General features: G+C 51.1%; 1 protein-coding gene across 5 annotated transcripts in view; it reads right to left on the bottom strand.

The window, feature by feature from the left end:
- BCAR3 (BCAR3 adaptor protein, NSP family member) overlaps positions 1–16,902 on the bottom strand; it is a 156,982-nt gene that overhangs the window by 15,095 nt on the left and 124,985 nt on the right. For 4 of the 5 annotated variants that reach the window (XM_022553344.3, XM_022553343.3, XM_022553342.3 and 1 more), the window contains 5 exons: positions 15,239–15,681; positions 11,907–12,010; positions 10,146–10,798; positions 4,938–5,053; positions 962–1,133 (listed from right to left, as the gene is read on the bottom strand). In XM_022553344.3, the coding sequence (XP_022409052.1) occupies positions 962–1,133; positions 4,938–5,053; positions 10,146–10,798; positions 11,907–12,010; positions 15,239–15,681 (1,488 nt within the window). Of the gene's footprint in view, positions 1–961; positions 1,134–4,937; positions 5,054–10,145; positions 10,799–11,906; positions 12,011–12,843; positions 15,169–15,238; positions 15,682–16,902 lie in introns of those variants that run through there. The other variant, XM_089919486.1, reaches the window with a different exon arrangement.

Raw genomic sequence — 16,902 nt, 5'->3', positions numbered from 1 at the left:
CTGGTGAAAGCATGAGGTTTTTCAGCTTCTTGTTTGAAAGGTGACCTCGCTTTCGTGCAAGGAAATTATGTTCCTAACATGCCCTGACTTAGCAACAGTGCCCCAGTGGCAGTGGTGGATGTTCAGTGAGCACCCGGCAGGATTTCAGAGACAATCTGTGGCTGTGAAACAGCCAAGCTAAATGAGCTGCGGTTTTGGTGTTAGGGGTTGCACACTGGGCTTGTGGGACTGTGATCTCATACTCGAAGTCGCCGAGTACCTAGGGCTTAACACAACGGAAGTCTGAAAGCTGACTCCTAGCAGTCAAGACAACAGGACCACTTTCCTCTGTGAGGTCCATTTGACTTCAAAGACAGGTTTTCAGTTTTGACCCTCCTCCTAAGAACAGTCTGTCAAAGCAGATAAATTCAAAGTGTCCGATTTCAGAAACTCTGCTTAGGGGGTTATTCAGCAGATGGGCCAGGAATCTGAATTTTTTAACAGCAGAGTCTGTTTTAGGTGATCTGAGGAACATACTTTGAGATAAATCACTCTAGGGATTCTTAGAGATCAGTTCCCCAAACGTCCCAGTTTGTCAGTCATTACCCCAAACTGCCTGCACGTCCGGTGACCCAGACAGAAGCAGTCTCTTTCTTATACAACACACCCAAGCCAGACGTGATCATCCTAACTGGTCCTTCAGGAATATCTATAGTTCCTGAGGATGACTCTTCTTATCGTATATCAAAGAGAAAGTGTAGGTTGTCAGCAATTATCTGCTGTTTTTAAAAACAGAGCCAAAATACTTGGGACACTGCTCTTGTTTGCCCCCTAATTAAAGCAGCTTTCACTAAGATACGATTTACCTTTTGAGGTTAATAAAAATCATCTGTGATTTGCTAAGCATGGGCTTGCAGACCACTTTGCAGAACATTAAGTGCACGCAGGCCCACAGGGCCGCACAAAGCAAGTGAGAATTTACCTGCGGCATTTCCAAGGCCTTCATGATGGCCGAGAAAGAATAGAGGTCCCCCATGGAGTCTTTCAGCTCCACTGCCACCTGGATGATCCTATTGAGGGTGGCTGCTCTGTCCTCCAAAGTGCCCGTGCAGCCCAGAATGTCCACTGCAATGCCGATGGCCATCGTGTTGTGTCTGAGAGGGAGGAAGACAGCAGTCAGGCCCAGGGCCAACAGGACTAAGAGGAAACGAAACCAAATTGGCCAGGGAAAGGACTTGGCTTTCCACCGTTTGCTGCTATCGCCCTGAGATGTACTGGCAGCTCAGCCGGTTTGGTTGCTGATTTCAACAGAGAGATCGCCCCCATCAGGTTGACTGCAGCAGGGCCCCGGGGAGGCCTCAGTGGGTGTCCTATGGAGAGTCAAAAAGGACAGATGCTCCAGCACAGGGCTGTTCAGCCCTGGAGCAGGGGATGTGAAGAGGGCCCTCCTGGGGTGAAGCTGCTCAAAAGTGCAAGTGGCTCCTTGTACCTTCCACCATGACAGGTCTGTGGAGACGCCACGTCCCCCAACACACTGGGGAATCCCTTCCTCAGGGAAGCCCTGGGCCACCTCCACTGAGCCCCCTGGACTGGGGGATGCAAGGGACAGAAAAATGAGAGAACATGCTTGATTCAGGAAGACGACATGGATGTCAGAACAAAGAAAGAAATGAGGAGCAAAGAACAGAGTGTCTGTGGCTCCGGTCAAGGGGCCAGAAAGGGAATGGAGATGTGGACAAAGACTCAACAGTGGACCAGCAGGACATCCCTGTAAGGTCAGACCTAATAAAATTGAAATCTTGTATCTGCCAACAATCCTCCCTTTTCTCATCCTGAACTACACAGGTCAACCTCGCAGACCCAAAACAGGAAGCAGAATGGTCTTTTGTCTACAGACAATGGGACCAATATGAATGGGGTCGCAGAGAGGTCTCCTTCCTGGTGGCAGCAGCACAGCCTGTAAACCCGCCTCTCCTTCCTCCTGTGGACCAGGAGTTCCTGCCTTGGGCCAGAGTAGCCTCAGGTAAATTTCTCCAGGCGCTGGTACAGTGCTGGAGGTGAAGTCCTGATTCAAAGCGATAGTCGAAACAATAAGACTTTGCCTTTGAAACTGGGCCACCTTGTCCTGAAAGTTCACAGCTAAGGATGTTACTCCAAGACCATGCTTCTCTCTGTGCCCACGTGTGCTGGTGTCCCTCTCACTCTTCTAGAGCAAAGAGAGGTGTGATTCATCTAGTGCTTAGCATTACTAGTTTCTCTAACGATTGTTAAATCAGTAACGGGCTCTGCTGTCTGTGAGTGTTTGCACATGCGGGTATGCAGTGTGCTTGCTCTGAGTGTGACCTTAGGCCGTTACCTGACTGCTCTACTCCCCCATTTCCTCATCTCTAAAATGGGAACAAGGGTTGTCGGGAGAAAGACTGTGTGTGTGTGTAAAGATAATTAAAGCGCCTGGCACCACAGCACCCAGCAAATAGTAGTTACTAAAATTGTATCTATATGTGCATCTCTCCCTCTGTATCTTGGTCCCTTTTGCCTGTTGGCCTCTCTTTCCTTTTTCTTTATCTTTTGTGCTGATTTCCTATCTTTCCTAATTAATGGATCCTAAAATAGGCTTAAAGTATATTTTTATCATCTGTTGTACTTATTGAAGAGTTTTGTTACCCATTTGCAAACTGTTAAGGTTGAGCCAAACATTTTAGATGTTTAGTAGTAAACTAACTTCCCATGTTGCCTTCAACTGATTCTTTAATTCAGTGTTTTTTCCTATGTTTTAATGGCCCTTACTAAAAGACAGGCTCTCTGCTTCTTTAAGACGTGGCATTGTATCAACAGCTATTTGCGTAATTATATCCATTCGTTTAACCAACATTTGCCTCAAGCCTCCTGCACACACCACCACGAGGAAACCGGCTCAGCAAGGCGGCCCTACAGCAGAAGCTCCCGGGGTCGGCAGGGGGAGGCACTAAACGTTATACGAAGGATATCTCTGCTTGCTAGGCTTGGAATGGGTGAAGTGGTAAGTTTAAAATGAAGGGTAGTTTGTATTCAATTCTCAAACACAATAATGTCATTTGATCCTGCAGGACTGCTACAACCTTGGCCTTTATTTAGTAAACACACTGTAATGGAGAAAACAGCTCTCCAAGCCCTAGCAGGTAGATCCCACAGGTCAGCCCTGAACAGGAAACAAGCCAAGGAGCCAGACCCCAGGCAGGCGGCAATCAGGAGAAAGAGGAAACGGATGTAGACAAGAGTGGAAGTCAGAAAATAGCCCAGAGAGAAGCCTCAAGCCTGCTGACCTCAGCCTGGGCCTAGAATCCATGCCCAACACACCTAATGACACTGATAAAATAAGGCCTGCAACTGGGGAGTTTTCAGGCTGAAATGTATCACATGAGAAACTGGGACGCATGGCAGCACAGCTGTCTCTGTGGAAATGATGACCACCGGACCCAGACCAGGAAGGAGGGAAAGTTAGTGGAAATGAGAAGCCAGGCCCCTGCGGCATGGGGAGGGAGGAGGACGCCTGGAGAGCGGAGCTAGCATCTAGAACAGTCTGAGCAGGGAAAGTAGGGAAATTCGGAAGTCGGACCTACAATTGCCCAAAGACACTGAACAACAGGCCAACAAGCACCCACCCTGGCCTCTGATCAAAGGCATCAGGGGCCATTTCCTGTCCTCCTGCCTCCCAGAAGTCTTCCATTTGGTACTCTCGATGTTTCCTACGGGATGCATCTGTGGCTGTGAAGCCAAGGCAATAGCAGTATTGGAGCCATTTTATCTGCTTCATAGTCAGGTAACCTTGAAAGCAGCTGTTATCGACCCTCCCAGGCTATTTAAAATACAATGTTCACTTTCTAGGGGCTGACAGCCTAGGACTGCACTGTCCACTAGCCACGTGTGGCTACTTACACTTAAAATAGTACACAGTAAAATAAAACACTGCATCCTTCAGTTGCCACATTTCAGGTGCCCGGTAGCAACATGTGGCTAGTGGCTGCTGTAATGAGATTTCTGCCATCACAGAGAGCTGCTGTACTGGACAGCGCTGTGACCCAGAACATCACGGAAAGCCATGGGCAGGGGATGACGGCACTCGGGCCCCCGGCCCCTGAATCACCCCTGCCCTCTTCTCACAAAAAGCCAGGGCCCTGGCTGTCCATTAAAGACCACATGTGTGTTGTGGCAATTGGGAACCTGGTTGGAGAAGCAGAAAACGTAAGATAACAAGATAGTCTCACACACAAAAAACTATCTTTTCTTTTGTGTCGAAAAGGCCAACTTCTATGGTAATATGAGAATCTAGTCTAGTGCTTCTTTTCTTAAAAACGTGCCTCACTACTTCTATCTTTCTAATTTCTCAATATCCGATGTTCAAGTGAGTGGGTTTTAATGGACAGCCAGGGCCCTGGCTTTTTGTGAGAAGAGGGCAGTAATGCTTCAGAGGCCGGGGGCCCGAGTTCCGTCATCCCCTGACCTCTGATCCCCCATCTGCCCTCCCTTCAGAGAAAACATTGTTCAGACTCTGTTCTTCCCAACTTCCCCACAAACTCCCAATTAATTCCTAAAGCAGTCTTGAACTCCGGAGACAAGGGGGCCGCAGCTCAGTGGGCCGGGCTGGAGGTGGTATGGCGTCCGTGCTCCGCCTGCCTGCAGTACTGCTCCCACCCCAGGCTGGCAGGGGCCGTGGTGAGCTGTGCTCCCAGGCGGGTCGTCTGTCCGCTCCTCCACCTGCTCCTGGAGCAGGGACGGGAACGTGCTCTCTGTTCCCTGACTTCCTCTTTGCTGTCTCTTTGAGCTTCTCCAGGAATTCTCTGGCTACGGCTTCTGGGCCACGCGCACTCAAGCGAGGCAGAACTGGGGTGGTGGGTGCCCGGCCTCTCCCAGCTCTGAAACCTGTGGCTCTGCAGCCTGTGGAGTGGAAAGTGCCATAAATGCAGAGCAGCACCGCTCACCTTTCGATGATGTCCAGGCGCAGCTGGTGGCCATAAGGCAAGGTGATGAGCTCCAGCCCTGAGCTCATGCCCATGTTCTTCCTCATCTCTTCAGAGACTTCAAGTATCCTCGCGACCTGTCAAGAACACAGGTTGAAATGAACTGGACCAGGACGTGGGCTTGCTGCAAATACGAATTTATCACATGGAAAGAAATACACTCAACTGGAACAGTGTGGATGCACTTGACTTGTTGCATTTCTTTTTAAGCAGTGGCATCTTAGGATACAGTTTTAATATATTTGGAGGATTTTAATACACATACTGGAATGTAAAACCTGGGAGGAAAGCACCTAGATTGGTCTGCAAACTCTGCAGATTTGGTGTTTCTGCCTGGTCAGAGAATGGTACAGTTCTTCAAGCTTTTGTCTAACACAGGCTGGATCCTGCTGTGATGTTTTGCTGCCAACAGCAGGGCTGTGGGTGCGCACAGCAAACGGATCCCCTGCAGTGGAAAAGCAGAGCTGCGTCCAAATGCTGCTCTGCTGCAGGCTCTGCCGTTCATGTTCTCACTTAACGGCAGGGCTGGCTCCTATTACCCTTAATTACACCCCTCCTGGGCTCAGGAAACACAGTGTACGTCTGGAAACCATTAGAAACGTGTATAGCGATTTGAAACCCGAGGCCTCAAACACACCCACTTCTCCCCACCACCGCCCCGAGAGGCCTTCCTTAAAGGAAATCTGGTTCGTTTGTCCCAGCCAGCTCTCCCCATCTCAATTCTAGTGTGTGATCACAGCTTATTGGAATCAGGTATTAGTTGACCACTTAGGGTTATTACATGCTACCTCCAAATACTACAACTGAGTTAGGCCGTCTCTAAAACGGGGCTGGTGACACTCACAGAGCACTGATGTACTAACAGTGCAACTAGCAGATACAGTGGGTCAAACCAGCCCTGGACACGCGGCAGGCGCGGGACAATCCCTCTCCTTGAGCCAGTGTTGTCCTCAACTATAATTATCCCGGGTATATGAACAGTCCAAGTGTCTTCGTAACAGGCCACGATAAACATCTGGAAGTTCAGCTGATATTATTAACTTTGACCCTTAACTTCTGTGGCTGAGCAGAGGCACCGCTGTCAGCCCCGGGGATGAACTGTCCAGCACAGACTCCAGAGTAGGATGCAGGATTCATACTCTGCTCTCTGGGCCTCAGTTTCCCCTTCTCTAACACAACGGCTAAGTTCACCTTTCTCAAAGACTTTGCCAAGGATCAAATGGCCCTAAAACCCCAGCTATTTAAAAAAGTCAAGTTGTGAATCGTTGGCCACGTGGAAGGGGGAAGAATTCTGGCCAGATCTCTGGAAAGAGATTTACACCTTGACCATGACAAGACAGCCCTGATGCACACCCCGGCCACCTGCAATCACACACATTTTGCTTGCTTGTTTAGACACCTGTCCTGCCAGAGGCTCCAAACCCAACACATCCAATTCATGCACACTCTGTGTAACAAGAGTCAAAGGCTTGTCATTGACTCAGTTTTATTCTGGAAGCTGTTTTCCTTTCCAGTCTGTTTTCCTTTAGTGTAAACGTGCAATCCCCTGGTCACTTTCCTGACGTACTACCAGGAAATGCTGACACCTGCTTGCCCCAAGGCTGAGCTATGGAACAAGGGCGTCGTGAGGTCACAGTGCAGAGCCTGGATTAGGTCTCCTGGAAAAGCCTGGGGCCGTGCAGCTCAGAGATGCAGAGGAGGGATGAACACTTGTAGAGGATTTACTATGAGCTGGACCCGGCAGTGCAGGGTGACATCAATACCCCACGATGAGTTATTCTAGCCACCCTCTGCTCTTCTGATCTCAGCCATCCTAGCTTTGCAGGATCTCAGAACTCTGCTGGATCCTTATCCCATTGCCTCGGGAGTTGCTGCAGTGACCCAGGGGAGCCCTGAGAGGGGCCTGGCCCTGCTCTCCTCCCAGCTGCCAGGGACCTTCTCCATAGAAATGAGATTGCCTGGCTCCACTATCCGTGTCTGTTGTCCTCTGCAGAGGACTCTGATTTGCACTGTGCTCTTACGGGCCTGTCTCCCTCACTGAACTGCAAAGTTCTTTGAAGGCAGCAACCTGGCACGAGCCCAAAAGTAGACTTAAAAACAAGAAGGAAAGACCCCAGGCCCTCCCCCAGCTGACCCCATGTGCCCTTCACCACCCACACAGGGTGAATCCTCCATAAACCAACCCCTCCCCCCACGGCTTTTGCCCTCTGAGTCTCCGCACGTGTGTGTTGCCTGCCACCTGGAAGATGCCTTTTGTGTTCTTCATCAGGCCAACTCCTATTCAGCCTTCAAAACTCATCTCAGACATCTCCACCCTGATTCCCTCCCTCCCCTATGTTTAAGACCCTACCTCAGAGGCCCTGCAGGTCCTGTGCTTTTCCCTGCAGAGCATTTCCCACCTGGGCTGTGGTCTGAATTTCTGTGTCACTGTCGCTCCTGCCTCTCCCACCATGACCTGGCCTGGCTTGGCCCACGGTTGGTGCTCAACCAAGGCTCAGTACAGAACACTAGTGAACACTTACTTAGCTTCACTCTGGGGCAGGCATGGTATGAGGGCTTTGGTATTCACAACCACCTGGGCTATGGCATTGTTCTCCTTTTAGAGACACCGAGAGGCAGGGGGAGGTGGCATTAGACTCAGGCAGTTCATCCCCAGAGGCCAGGCCCTTGGCCGCTGGGCCTCCCTTCTAGCTTCTACAGAGCCCAGCAGGTGAGTGAGGCCAAGGCGGCGCCCCTTTGCAGGGTGGGAGGGGCTCAGCCTGGGGAGGGGCTCACACTGCTGGGCAGGCAGCCTCCAGGCGCTCAGGGCCATCCACCTGTCCTGACACCCCAGGCTCTGTGCACAGGTGGGAACCAGCACTTGGGCCCCAGATGCTGCCCAGCGCCTGCTCTCGGCTTCTGGTGGCCCCATCTGGTTGCATTTAGAGTCAGTAACAACAGCCTTTGTTTTGTTTCCCTCTTACAGACATTAGTTGTGCGTGATTTGTTGGCAAAGCCCTGAAGTCAGTGGTTCAGGAAGAGAATAAGGAAATGGCAGGGGACTCTGGAGGGAGGAAGGAGGACTTAACAGCCTGCCCTTGGGGGCTGGGAACAGGGGTCAGTCAGGGGGCTCCTGCTCAGGTCTCTGCCTCGCTGCTTGGGGGATCTGTCCAGCCCCTCTTCCAGGGGTGCCTGAAGGCAGACAGGGGAGTGGGACCCTCACCAGGAGGACAAAATGCAAACAGAGAAACAGAACAAGAAGGAGGGCAGGCTGCACATTCCTTCAGTTGAGAACAGACTTCCAAGGCAGTGGGAAGGTTCCAGACTCTCCTGCAAAGGGTGGTCAGGCATCTCACCTCCTCCTAGACTACCACCAAGCCCCGCCTGAGGCCACAACAGGGAAGGATTCATTTCCTCCTGGAAATTAGGCTGTTCTGTAAACCCGGACCCATGGTCCCACAAGGAGCTTCCTCCATGGAGAACCCAGACAGGTTCACGCCAGGCTCCTGGGCTATTGGTGTGGTTCTGCTCTCAGATCCAGGGCCCAGGATGAGAGCTACTTACTGGAACAGGAGACCTAAATCCTCTTCCTGCCCAAACAGGTTTAGCTCACATTAAAGTGAGGTAAGGTCTTAACAAGGCAAATTATCTGACCGCTTGGGGCACTGCCCAAGGACACCCAGCCAACCACGGGAACAGCCCTTGTTCTTCCAACACAGCCCCTTTCCTGGCAGCCCCCCAGACTGTTCACCCCAGAGCAGCCAGCACCTGCTTAACGGTCCTCATTAAGGAACATTGGGAGGCCCTCTGCGCCTCCGTGAGCTTCAATCAACTGAGGAACTCACTGGGGGAGTACTCGGAGATTAGATTTCCTGCCATGATTCATGACCCAGGAAATTTATTTAGGAAAACCCAATTCCTCAATAAGCCCTGATCTTTGAAGCTAATTGACTCCACTGAGCTACAAATGAAAAAGGACTTTAAATCTCTCTAAGTCCTTATCTGTTGCTCAAATGAAGGGATCTGTCTCCTTATACTGAGGCATGGGCTAAGCACACCCCAGCCTTAAACACCTACTTTCTAGAAATTTCTCTCTGAAGGATGAGGTTGTCTTGGGGCCAGCTATGAACAAAAGCCACCCATATCTAAAAGAAATGCTTCCTATCAAAAATGATGATGATGTAAACACAGATTTATGTAGTCACATGGAAACATAGTCATGACATGTTGTTCGACGGAAGACAAAAAGGGTTTGGAATGGTATATATAGACCTGTGCCATTTCTGTGGTAAACAAATAGATATGCATGCAATTATTATTTACATGTACCTATTTGCAGAATAAATGTTAACAATAGTGATCACCAAGAAGCTGGATTTTGTGTGACTTTTATTTTTTCTTTTCTCTTAATCTGTATTGTATAATTTTTCTAAAATTGTATCTTATAATTGTATTTTATAATTTTTCTAAATTGAGCAAGTAACTTTAAAAATGTTTATCCTGGGGCTTCCCTGGTGGCGCAGTGGTTGAGAGCTCACCTGCCGATGCAGGGGACGCGGGTTCGTGCCCCGGTCCGGGAAGATCCCACATGCCGCGGAGCGGCTGGGCCCGTGAGCCATGGCCTCTGAGCCTGCGCGTCCGGAGCCTGTGCTCCGCAACGCGAGAGGCCACAACAGTGGGAGGCCCGTGTACCGCAAAAAAAAAAAAAAAAAAAAAGTTTATCCTAAATACCATTTTTGTAACAATAAAACAAATATATAATGTACATATGTAGCATGTACAATGAAAATAAAAACAGCCAAGGCTCTGCTACTCCAGAAACTACATTTTCATCTACAATCTACTCTTCTTTGGACTTGACTTCACCAGTTCTGATGGAGTTGAGGCTGTGGGAGAACTTGAAAATCTATGCCAGCTGGGAGAAGGACACAGCAGGGGTGGGAGAGGGAAGGCACGGCCCTGGGTAGCAGCCTGTGTCCCTCTGTCTCAGGTGAATTGTACAAGCTTCCTGCCTGGGCAAGGGTTGTCCCGGTCTGTAGTCCCCACCCCTTAAATAAATCCCCACACCCAGGTTATCATCTGAGTTTTCCTGTGAGCAAAGCAGTCACAAGGTAAGGCAAAATGAGGCCCAGATAGATCCCCCTTCCAAACATTCGGAAGTCTGACCAAACCCACCCGCCGGGCACCTACCTTGCAGTCCATGCTCAGCATGTGCTGGGCGATGACCTTGGGGTCGTTGTTGGTGAACAGTTCTTTCGCACGCTTCAGCATCGCGGTTTCCAGGGGCTTGTTCTCAGGAGGAAGGAGCTTCGACTCAAGGTCGTTGGGCTTGAAGGAGGAGGCAGTCTCCAGGAGGGGTGTCACGAATGTACCCTCGTCCTCCTGCCCCTTGTCCCTCTGGGTCGGCAGCGGCTCCCAAGGCTTTGCCCCGTCATCGTCATCAAGGATCAAGTAGCTGGTGTCAGAGTTCCGGGCAGCCGGCCCGCCGTTCTGCTTGGCTGTCAGCAGGTCCACGTAGCTGTCCTGGGCACAGAAGTGCGGCCGTGCTGCCCCATCGCAGCCTGCGGCCAAGGCTGGGTTCAGTTCGCAGTAGTTGGCCTCTGAGTTGAGCCAGGTGGACGGAGACCGGGGAGCCTTGAGCATGGGCGCTTTGCAGGGCTTGGGGGGCGGTTTGGGGCATAGCTGGCTGTCTGAGCCCCTCAGCACCCCCCCTGCCCTAGCGTCCGAGGAGACCCTCCGAACCACTGCTGGGCTCAGGGTGGGCTCACTGCCGGTCCTAAAAACCGGTGAGTTTGGGCAGGGTCTTGTGCCCACACCTGGGGACTGAGGGGGCAGCTTACCACCTGTGGAGGATAAGAGAGGGTCAGAAAAAGCTCAGCTGTGCGAAGAACATGAAACGGACAAAACTAGAGTGACAGCTCCTGGCCCTCAATTCAGGCCCTAGGATGTTGATTTTCACCCACAAAAGATAAGTCAGTATGACCACCGCAGGCCCGGTCTAGAGCAGTCTAGAGCAGTCTAGAGCATGTCAAGGGCTAAGATGGCCCCACCCCACTTCTGGGGGAATTCTAAATCCCAGCGACCACCGGCAGCTGGGCAGCAATGTCATTTACGGTCACAGGTTAGTACAGTTGGAACAGGGAACTACAATGAGCTTGGGGGGCAGTGAGTAATCTAACCTTGCCCTAAAAAACACAAGTCTTTAGCCACATAGCATAAAGGGGGGCCCTGATTCACTCTCAAAGCCAGGGTGGATCCCAGCCAGCTTTAAGAAAGAGACAGAGACACACGGGGAAGGGAGAAAAAGACACTGAGATAACCCACATCCAAGCGGTTTACAAAGGGGCAGCAGGAAAATCAACTTGTGGTTCCCCAAGGAAGGTCAGTTACAAAAATAATGAAAAACAATCCCGTCACCTATTAAGATAATTGCTTACTTGATTTCCCCACATTCCATACCATCTCACTCTTCTGGTTGTGGCAGGAGAATGGAGAGGAAGAGGGGTCTCTACCAGGAGCCCCAGGACTGACTCACTCACCATCTGCCCAGGGAGGAGACTAAGGGGGAGGTGCATTCGTTATGAAGACCACCAGTTAGCAACTGGGCTTAGAATCAGGAAACCTGGGTTCAAATGCTGGCTTCACCACTTACTAGACAGAAGGATCTAGGCAGATCACTTCATATCTGCACCTCAGTTTTCTCAGCCACAAAGACGATAACCATGCCCACCTTGAAGGCTTGTTATGAGGCTTAAAAGCTAGCGCCCAGAAAGCGTCCAGCTCAGTGATTTGCATCTGGATATAGTTCTACAAACCCCTCATCCTACAGCCTGCAGACATGGAGTCTTCTGTCATTCCCAAATTAGGTGACCAGATGGGGCAGGGGAAGCAGCCTGAAGGAAGTCAGGGAAACACTGTCACCCTCTCCCTCCCAATTTCCCAAAGACCTACCAATTGGCAGGTAACTTTCCGACTGGTGGGCTTTGAGGGACAAGGCTCTTCTGTCCTGCATGTGATCCAGGCAGGCTGGCTGGCTACCACTCTTCTCTCTATTTCTGAAGCAAAAGACAAGTGGGGCAGAAACATGTCATTAAATCGTAAAACCTTTAGGCAACGTCATGGAAAGTTTAAAAAAAAAAAAAAGATTGCTCAGAATGAGAGTGCTCCCGCACAGCCTAAGAGTAAAGGAATGTCTGGTGGAGGGTGGAAATTACTGATGGGGGCGATTAGTACGTGACTCTGCCGTGGGCTCCAACCCTGCGTCCCCAGGACCAATCCAGTTAGGTCCTAGGTTGCCTCCTCTGAGCCTTTCCATCCTGTTGAGCAGATCAGGGTAAAGGTTTCAAGATACTCTCAGGAAAATCTGAGGAACTGGAATGTGTACTTTTAACGGTGCCTAAAATTACTTACAGACCCAGAAGGAAAGACTTGTGTAACTAACATGCATTCTCCGCCAGGCCTCACAGTGCCACGGTTAGGAAGGAAGCTGTGGGGCAGTTTCCATTTCAGTGCAAATCTCAGCGTCCCCCAGATAACCTGCAGGGTTGCCCGAGGAGTCTGTCCTACGCGTCTAGGAGGATCCCACAGCTAGCCTCCTCGGGACGAGTTGGGAAAAGGGACTTGGCGGGGTCACCAAGCAGCGGCTGCGAGGCACGGAGCACAGCCGCACAGGGAAAGGTGGAACGAAACAACAAGATCAGTTAGCATTCCTCTGTCCCTTGCCAATCCAGACTGGGAATTTCTCTAATTAGCACCAAAGAACAGAATTTCTCTTTTGCTAAGACAGAAAGCACTGCACCAGCCAAGTCGTAATGAACTTTAATCGGCCTCCCCCTCTCCAACGCCCCCGACAAACTTATGTTACAGACATCACCAAGTTCTTTCCTACCTTTGCAAGCACCAAAGAAATAAAACAAAACAAACCACCCCAAACTTCCAGCAACAGAGAAATTCCAGCAACCCCTCAGAGATAAAGCAGGGCAGAGGGCAAATTCCAAAAGGCAGTAGCTTCAGCGAGGCGATATTTAAGCAGTGATCACCGCCAGCGGTCGGACACCAGGGCCCCATCACCGGCCCGGAATGCAACCTGGCAGAGCGCACGCCTATGCCGGCGGCAGGTAGCCAACCAGCAGGCCCGACGTCAGGGAAGGTGTGGAGCCGCTGACGCAGAGGGGCAGGGCTTCGGGGCATCTTCCGTGCTGAGCCCACGCCACCCCTACCATTAGGCGTCTCTGGGCCTGCAACCTGTGCCAATGGGTGACAAGGCTTAGGGAGCTCTGCTCTCAAAGGGCAATCCGAAGAGTGGCTCTGTTAGGTTTGTATTGGGTCTGTTAGGTTTGTATTGTCGACTTAGTGACTTTCTCAGCCTTTCTTTTATTTCTTATCTTTAAAAAAAAAAAAAAAAATCTGTATTTTAAATCCAGGCTGCTGAGGGCTGACCAGGCGGCCTTCCTCCCCAGCACCGTTCCTGGCAGGGGTTCTGTGGGTCATCCTGGCTCTGTTCACGACACTGACTGCCTGCTCACCAGTTCAGCAGCCAACCCCCGCCCACCACGAAAGAAACAGGAGAGGCCCCCTTTTAATATTTTAAGGGATCTCACTTCCGATCTTATTACCATGAAAAGGAGAATTTCTAAATGTCAGCTCTTGCCTCCTTCCCTGCAACTGCCCTGAGTCCTGCATTCTACTGCTCTCCAGAAAACAATAATTACTAGGATTATGAACACTCACCTAGCACTTTCTACGGGCCGGCACTGTTCGAAGCACTTTGCAGATCTTAAACCATTTAACCCTCAGAAGCCCCACCTTTCCAAGAAACTGAGGCCCAGAGGAGGTAAGTAGCTTGTCCAGGGTTGACCAGGTCAGGGGTGGACCAGCGTTGGAAGGCAGGCGGCAGGGTCCACCGCCAGACGCTGACTAACATCTACCAGAGCTTCCTAGTAGCACACAGCCGTCATTCGTATTACTCAGAGTCCTGTATTTTGCTTCTGAATTTTTGCAGTCTAGAGATTACAGTTTATGACATTTCCTCCTGGCCCAGAAAGAAAACCAGTGAGTGGAATAAAATATGTTGTGCAAGCTTGGACGCCAGGGAGCTGGAGAAGGGGAGCCGTGTAACTGAGGGGCTGGGACCCTACCATGCCTGCCTCTTGCCTGCTTTCCTGTCCTGACAGCTAGATAATAGGCACAAGGCCTCCTCTCTCCATGAGAGACAGGTCCTGTATTAACACAGGGCACGCCACTCATAGTCGACAGCGGGGCGCCTCAGCGCGGCCTCCACTTCTCTGAACTCTTCTCCCCGAGATCCCCCGGGGGTCAGACTGCAGCCCCCGGGCTCTTGACGTCTCCTGTCTTAGGAATCTCGTCTGTTCCGACCTAGTCAACCACCCTCTCCCTTTGGACCAAGCCTTCATCTAAGCCTTCAGGCCTAACTTCCCTCCTGAACCCCAGAACTGTTGCTGGACACTGGCCCTCAGCAAGCCCACAGTCGCATCTCAGATGGAACAACTGGTTTTTCCTCCAAAGTCCACGCTCTCCGGTCCCTCCCGCGGTATCTGACTTGCCCTTCTCCACCTTCCCCTCACGCAGAAGAGCCTGGGGAAGGCTGGTTCTGAGTCTCCTGACCCTCGCCCTACCCCACCCGCACAGCCTGACCCTCCGCGGCTCACTAGCTACTATCCCTGCCCTCCCCTTCCTCACTCCTCTCGCACAGCGCTGTCCCGGCCAATTCTTGGGACATCCTGTTCCCCACATTGAGTCTCTGAGGCTCCTCCAATCCCCTAGCCTGGCATTAAGGTCTCCCCGATCTGGTGGGGGTCAGTCACCTCCCTAAACCTCCCCCTGGCAGCCCCCTGCACAGCTGCACCCTGTGTTCCCGCTCCACCAGTTTCCTCACTCCGAGCAACACTCGCCCCTTTTCTAGCTCTACTCTTCTGCTCATGCTGAGCGCCCCCCCCTCCCTGGGAATACCCTTCCCTTTGCAGCATCTATCCACATCTTCCCTAGCCTTCAGACTAGCCGGAATCCTTACCTCCTTCGCTGGGAGGTCTCTCCCAGTCAGCCGTCCCCTTCCTCAGCAACTGCATCATTTATTTTTGGCACCAACTCAATTGGGAACTAATCACGCACTGCCTTGTGACAGTTATTCCAATGACACTTGACATTCTTCTTAACATCGTTCATGGTTCTTCTGCTCCTGGGGGAGCACGCCCGCCTAGCTAAGACTGGTCCCGGCCAGAGGGTCCCCCACACTCCCAACAGTGACCCAGGAGGCCCTGACCCACCTGAGGAGGTTGCCCCTGGGCAAGCTCTGCTCTCGGGCCTGGGGGCTGCCCATGGTGAGGCTCAGCCTCTTGGCCACGTCCGGCCTTCCCTCGACGAGGCTGCCCTCCTGGGCCTGGCCGGGGGAGGTGCCGTACTGCTCCTCCAGGCACCGCAGGGGCACCATCCTGTTGATGGGCTGGAAGATGATGGCTCCGCTCTGCTGGGAGATGGGCCGCCGGTTGCCCACATAGCAGCGCACCAGGCCGGGGATGGAGTCGAAGCTCTCCATCTCAAACTGGTACTGCACTCGGCTGTAGGCCTCACTGAGCCGCAGGACCGTCCGGCGGATCTTGAAGTGCTGAGGGAGGTTCTTCCACTGGCAGGTCAGGACAAAGTTTCCGGGGCTGGACAGAGAATCACGAACCAGGAAGTCACCGTCTCGCTGCACGAGGTTTTCTGACACCTTTGGGACAAAACGGTGCGTGAGGAGTAGGCAAGGCAAGCTTAGCTGCGCTGCTCCCCACTTCTTTGGGCCAACAGAGGACAATGCTATTATGTCTCTTCTTCCTCAGTCGGCTCTTTGTCAAATGCCAAATTCTTAGAAGACCCACTAATTCATTTAAGAGCTATTTGCTGATCACCTACTATGTGCCAAGTACTACTGTAGGCACTGTGTTTACAGCAGTGAATGAAGCCGACGAGAGTCCCCGCTACCTCAGAGCTTCTGTTTTTAGTGGACAGCTTCTATTTTAGTGAGGACAAACAAGCAACAGGTACAGTATGTCAGATGTTGTAAAGTTAAGGAAGAAGTAAATCAGGATGAGGGCTGTCCTCTTAAATACTGTGGTTAGGAGGGTATCACGAGGAGATGATATTTATGCAGACCTGAAGGATATGAAGTGATGGAAAATAAATAAGAAAATTTGTGTCTGGTGGGTCTGATTCTCCGCCTTCCCCCAACAATCGGAGGAGGGTGTTTGTTGTCATCTACGAGTCACCCTCAGAGCCCTCTCCTAAGACAGCCCTCTCCAGGCCTGGTCGATGGGGGAGGAGGGTCCACATGCAGGTGGAGTCCAGGCACTGTGGAATCGACCCTTGAGTGTGGTCCTGGGCACACCGATTACTCTGGAGGGCCTGGAACAAAGAGGGCCAGGTCTCTCATCTCACAATGTTATTGGGAAGATTATATACCTGCATACATACTATATGCAAAGCACTAGCACAGTGCCTGGAACATAGCAGATGCTAAAAAAATCACTAGCTATAATGATGCTGACGTTTATAATAAAAGGAGAATTTATACTGTGCTGTAGTATGGTTGTTCCTGTAGCTAATCTGCCTGGGTTTGCATTCTGGCTCGTCTGGGTGACAAGTTACATGGACAAGTTACACTCAGGTTACATCAGCTGTAAAACGGGGATAATATCACCTACGGGATAGCTATAAAGGTTTAAAGGACTAAAGTGTTGGCTATAACTATCGTTATTATTGTCACAGTCTTTAGTTATACAATCGGGAGTGATGTATAGCTGAAAATTCACACTCATGGCAAATGGGAAACAAATTTTATGATCACGATAAGGAGAATGATGGTGGTGACAGACATCAGATTTATAAACTTTGATAAGTTTTCTAGGACATGCCAACATTTGATCAGCTAGCTTAGAATAGTATGCTACCATGG

Source organism: Delphinapterus leucas, chromosome 1 (genome assembly GCF_059928025.1).
Source record: "Delphinapterus leucas isolate spDelLeu-1000000601 "Yukka" chromosome 1, BTC_Dleu_Yukka2, whole genome shotgun sequence".
NCBI lineage: Eukaryota > Metazoa > Chordata > Mammalia > Artiodactyla > Monodontidae > Delphinapterus > Delphinapterus leucas.
This window is presented reverse-complemented; position numbering and strand designations above follow the sequence as displayed.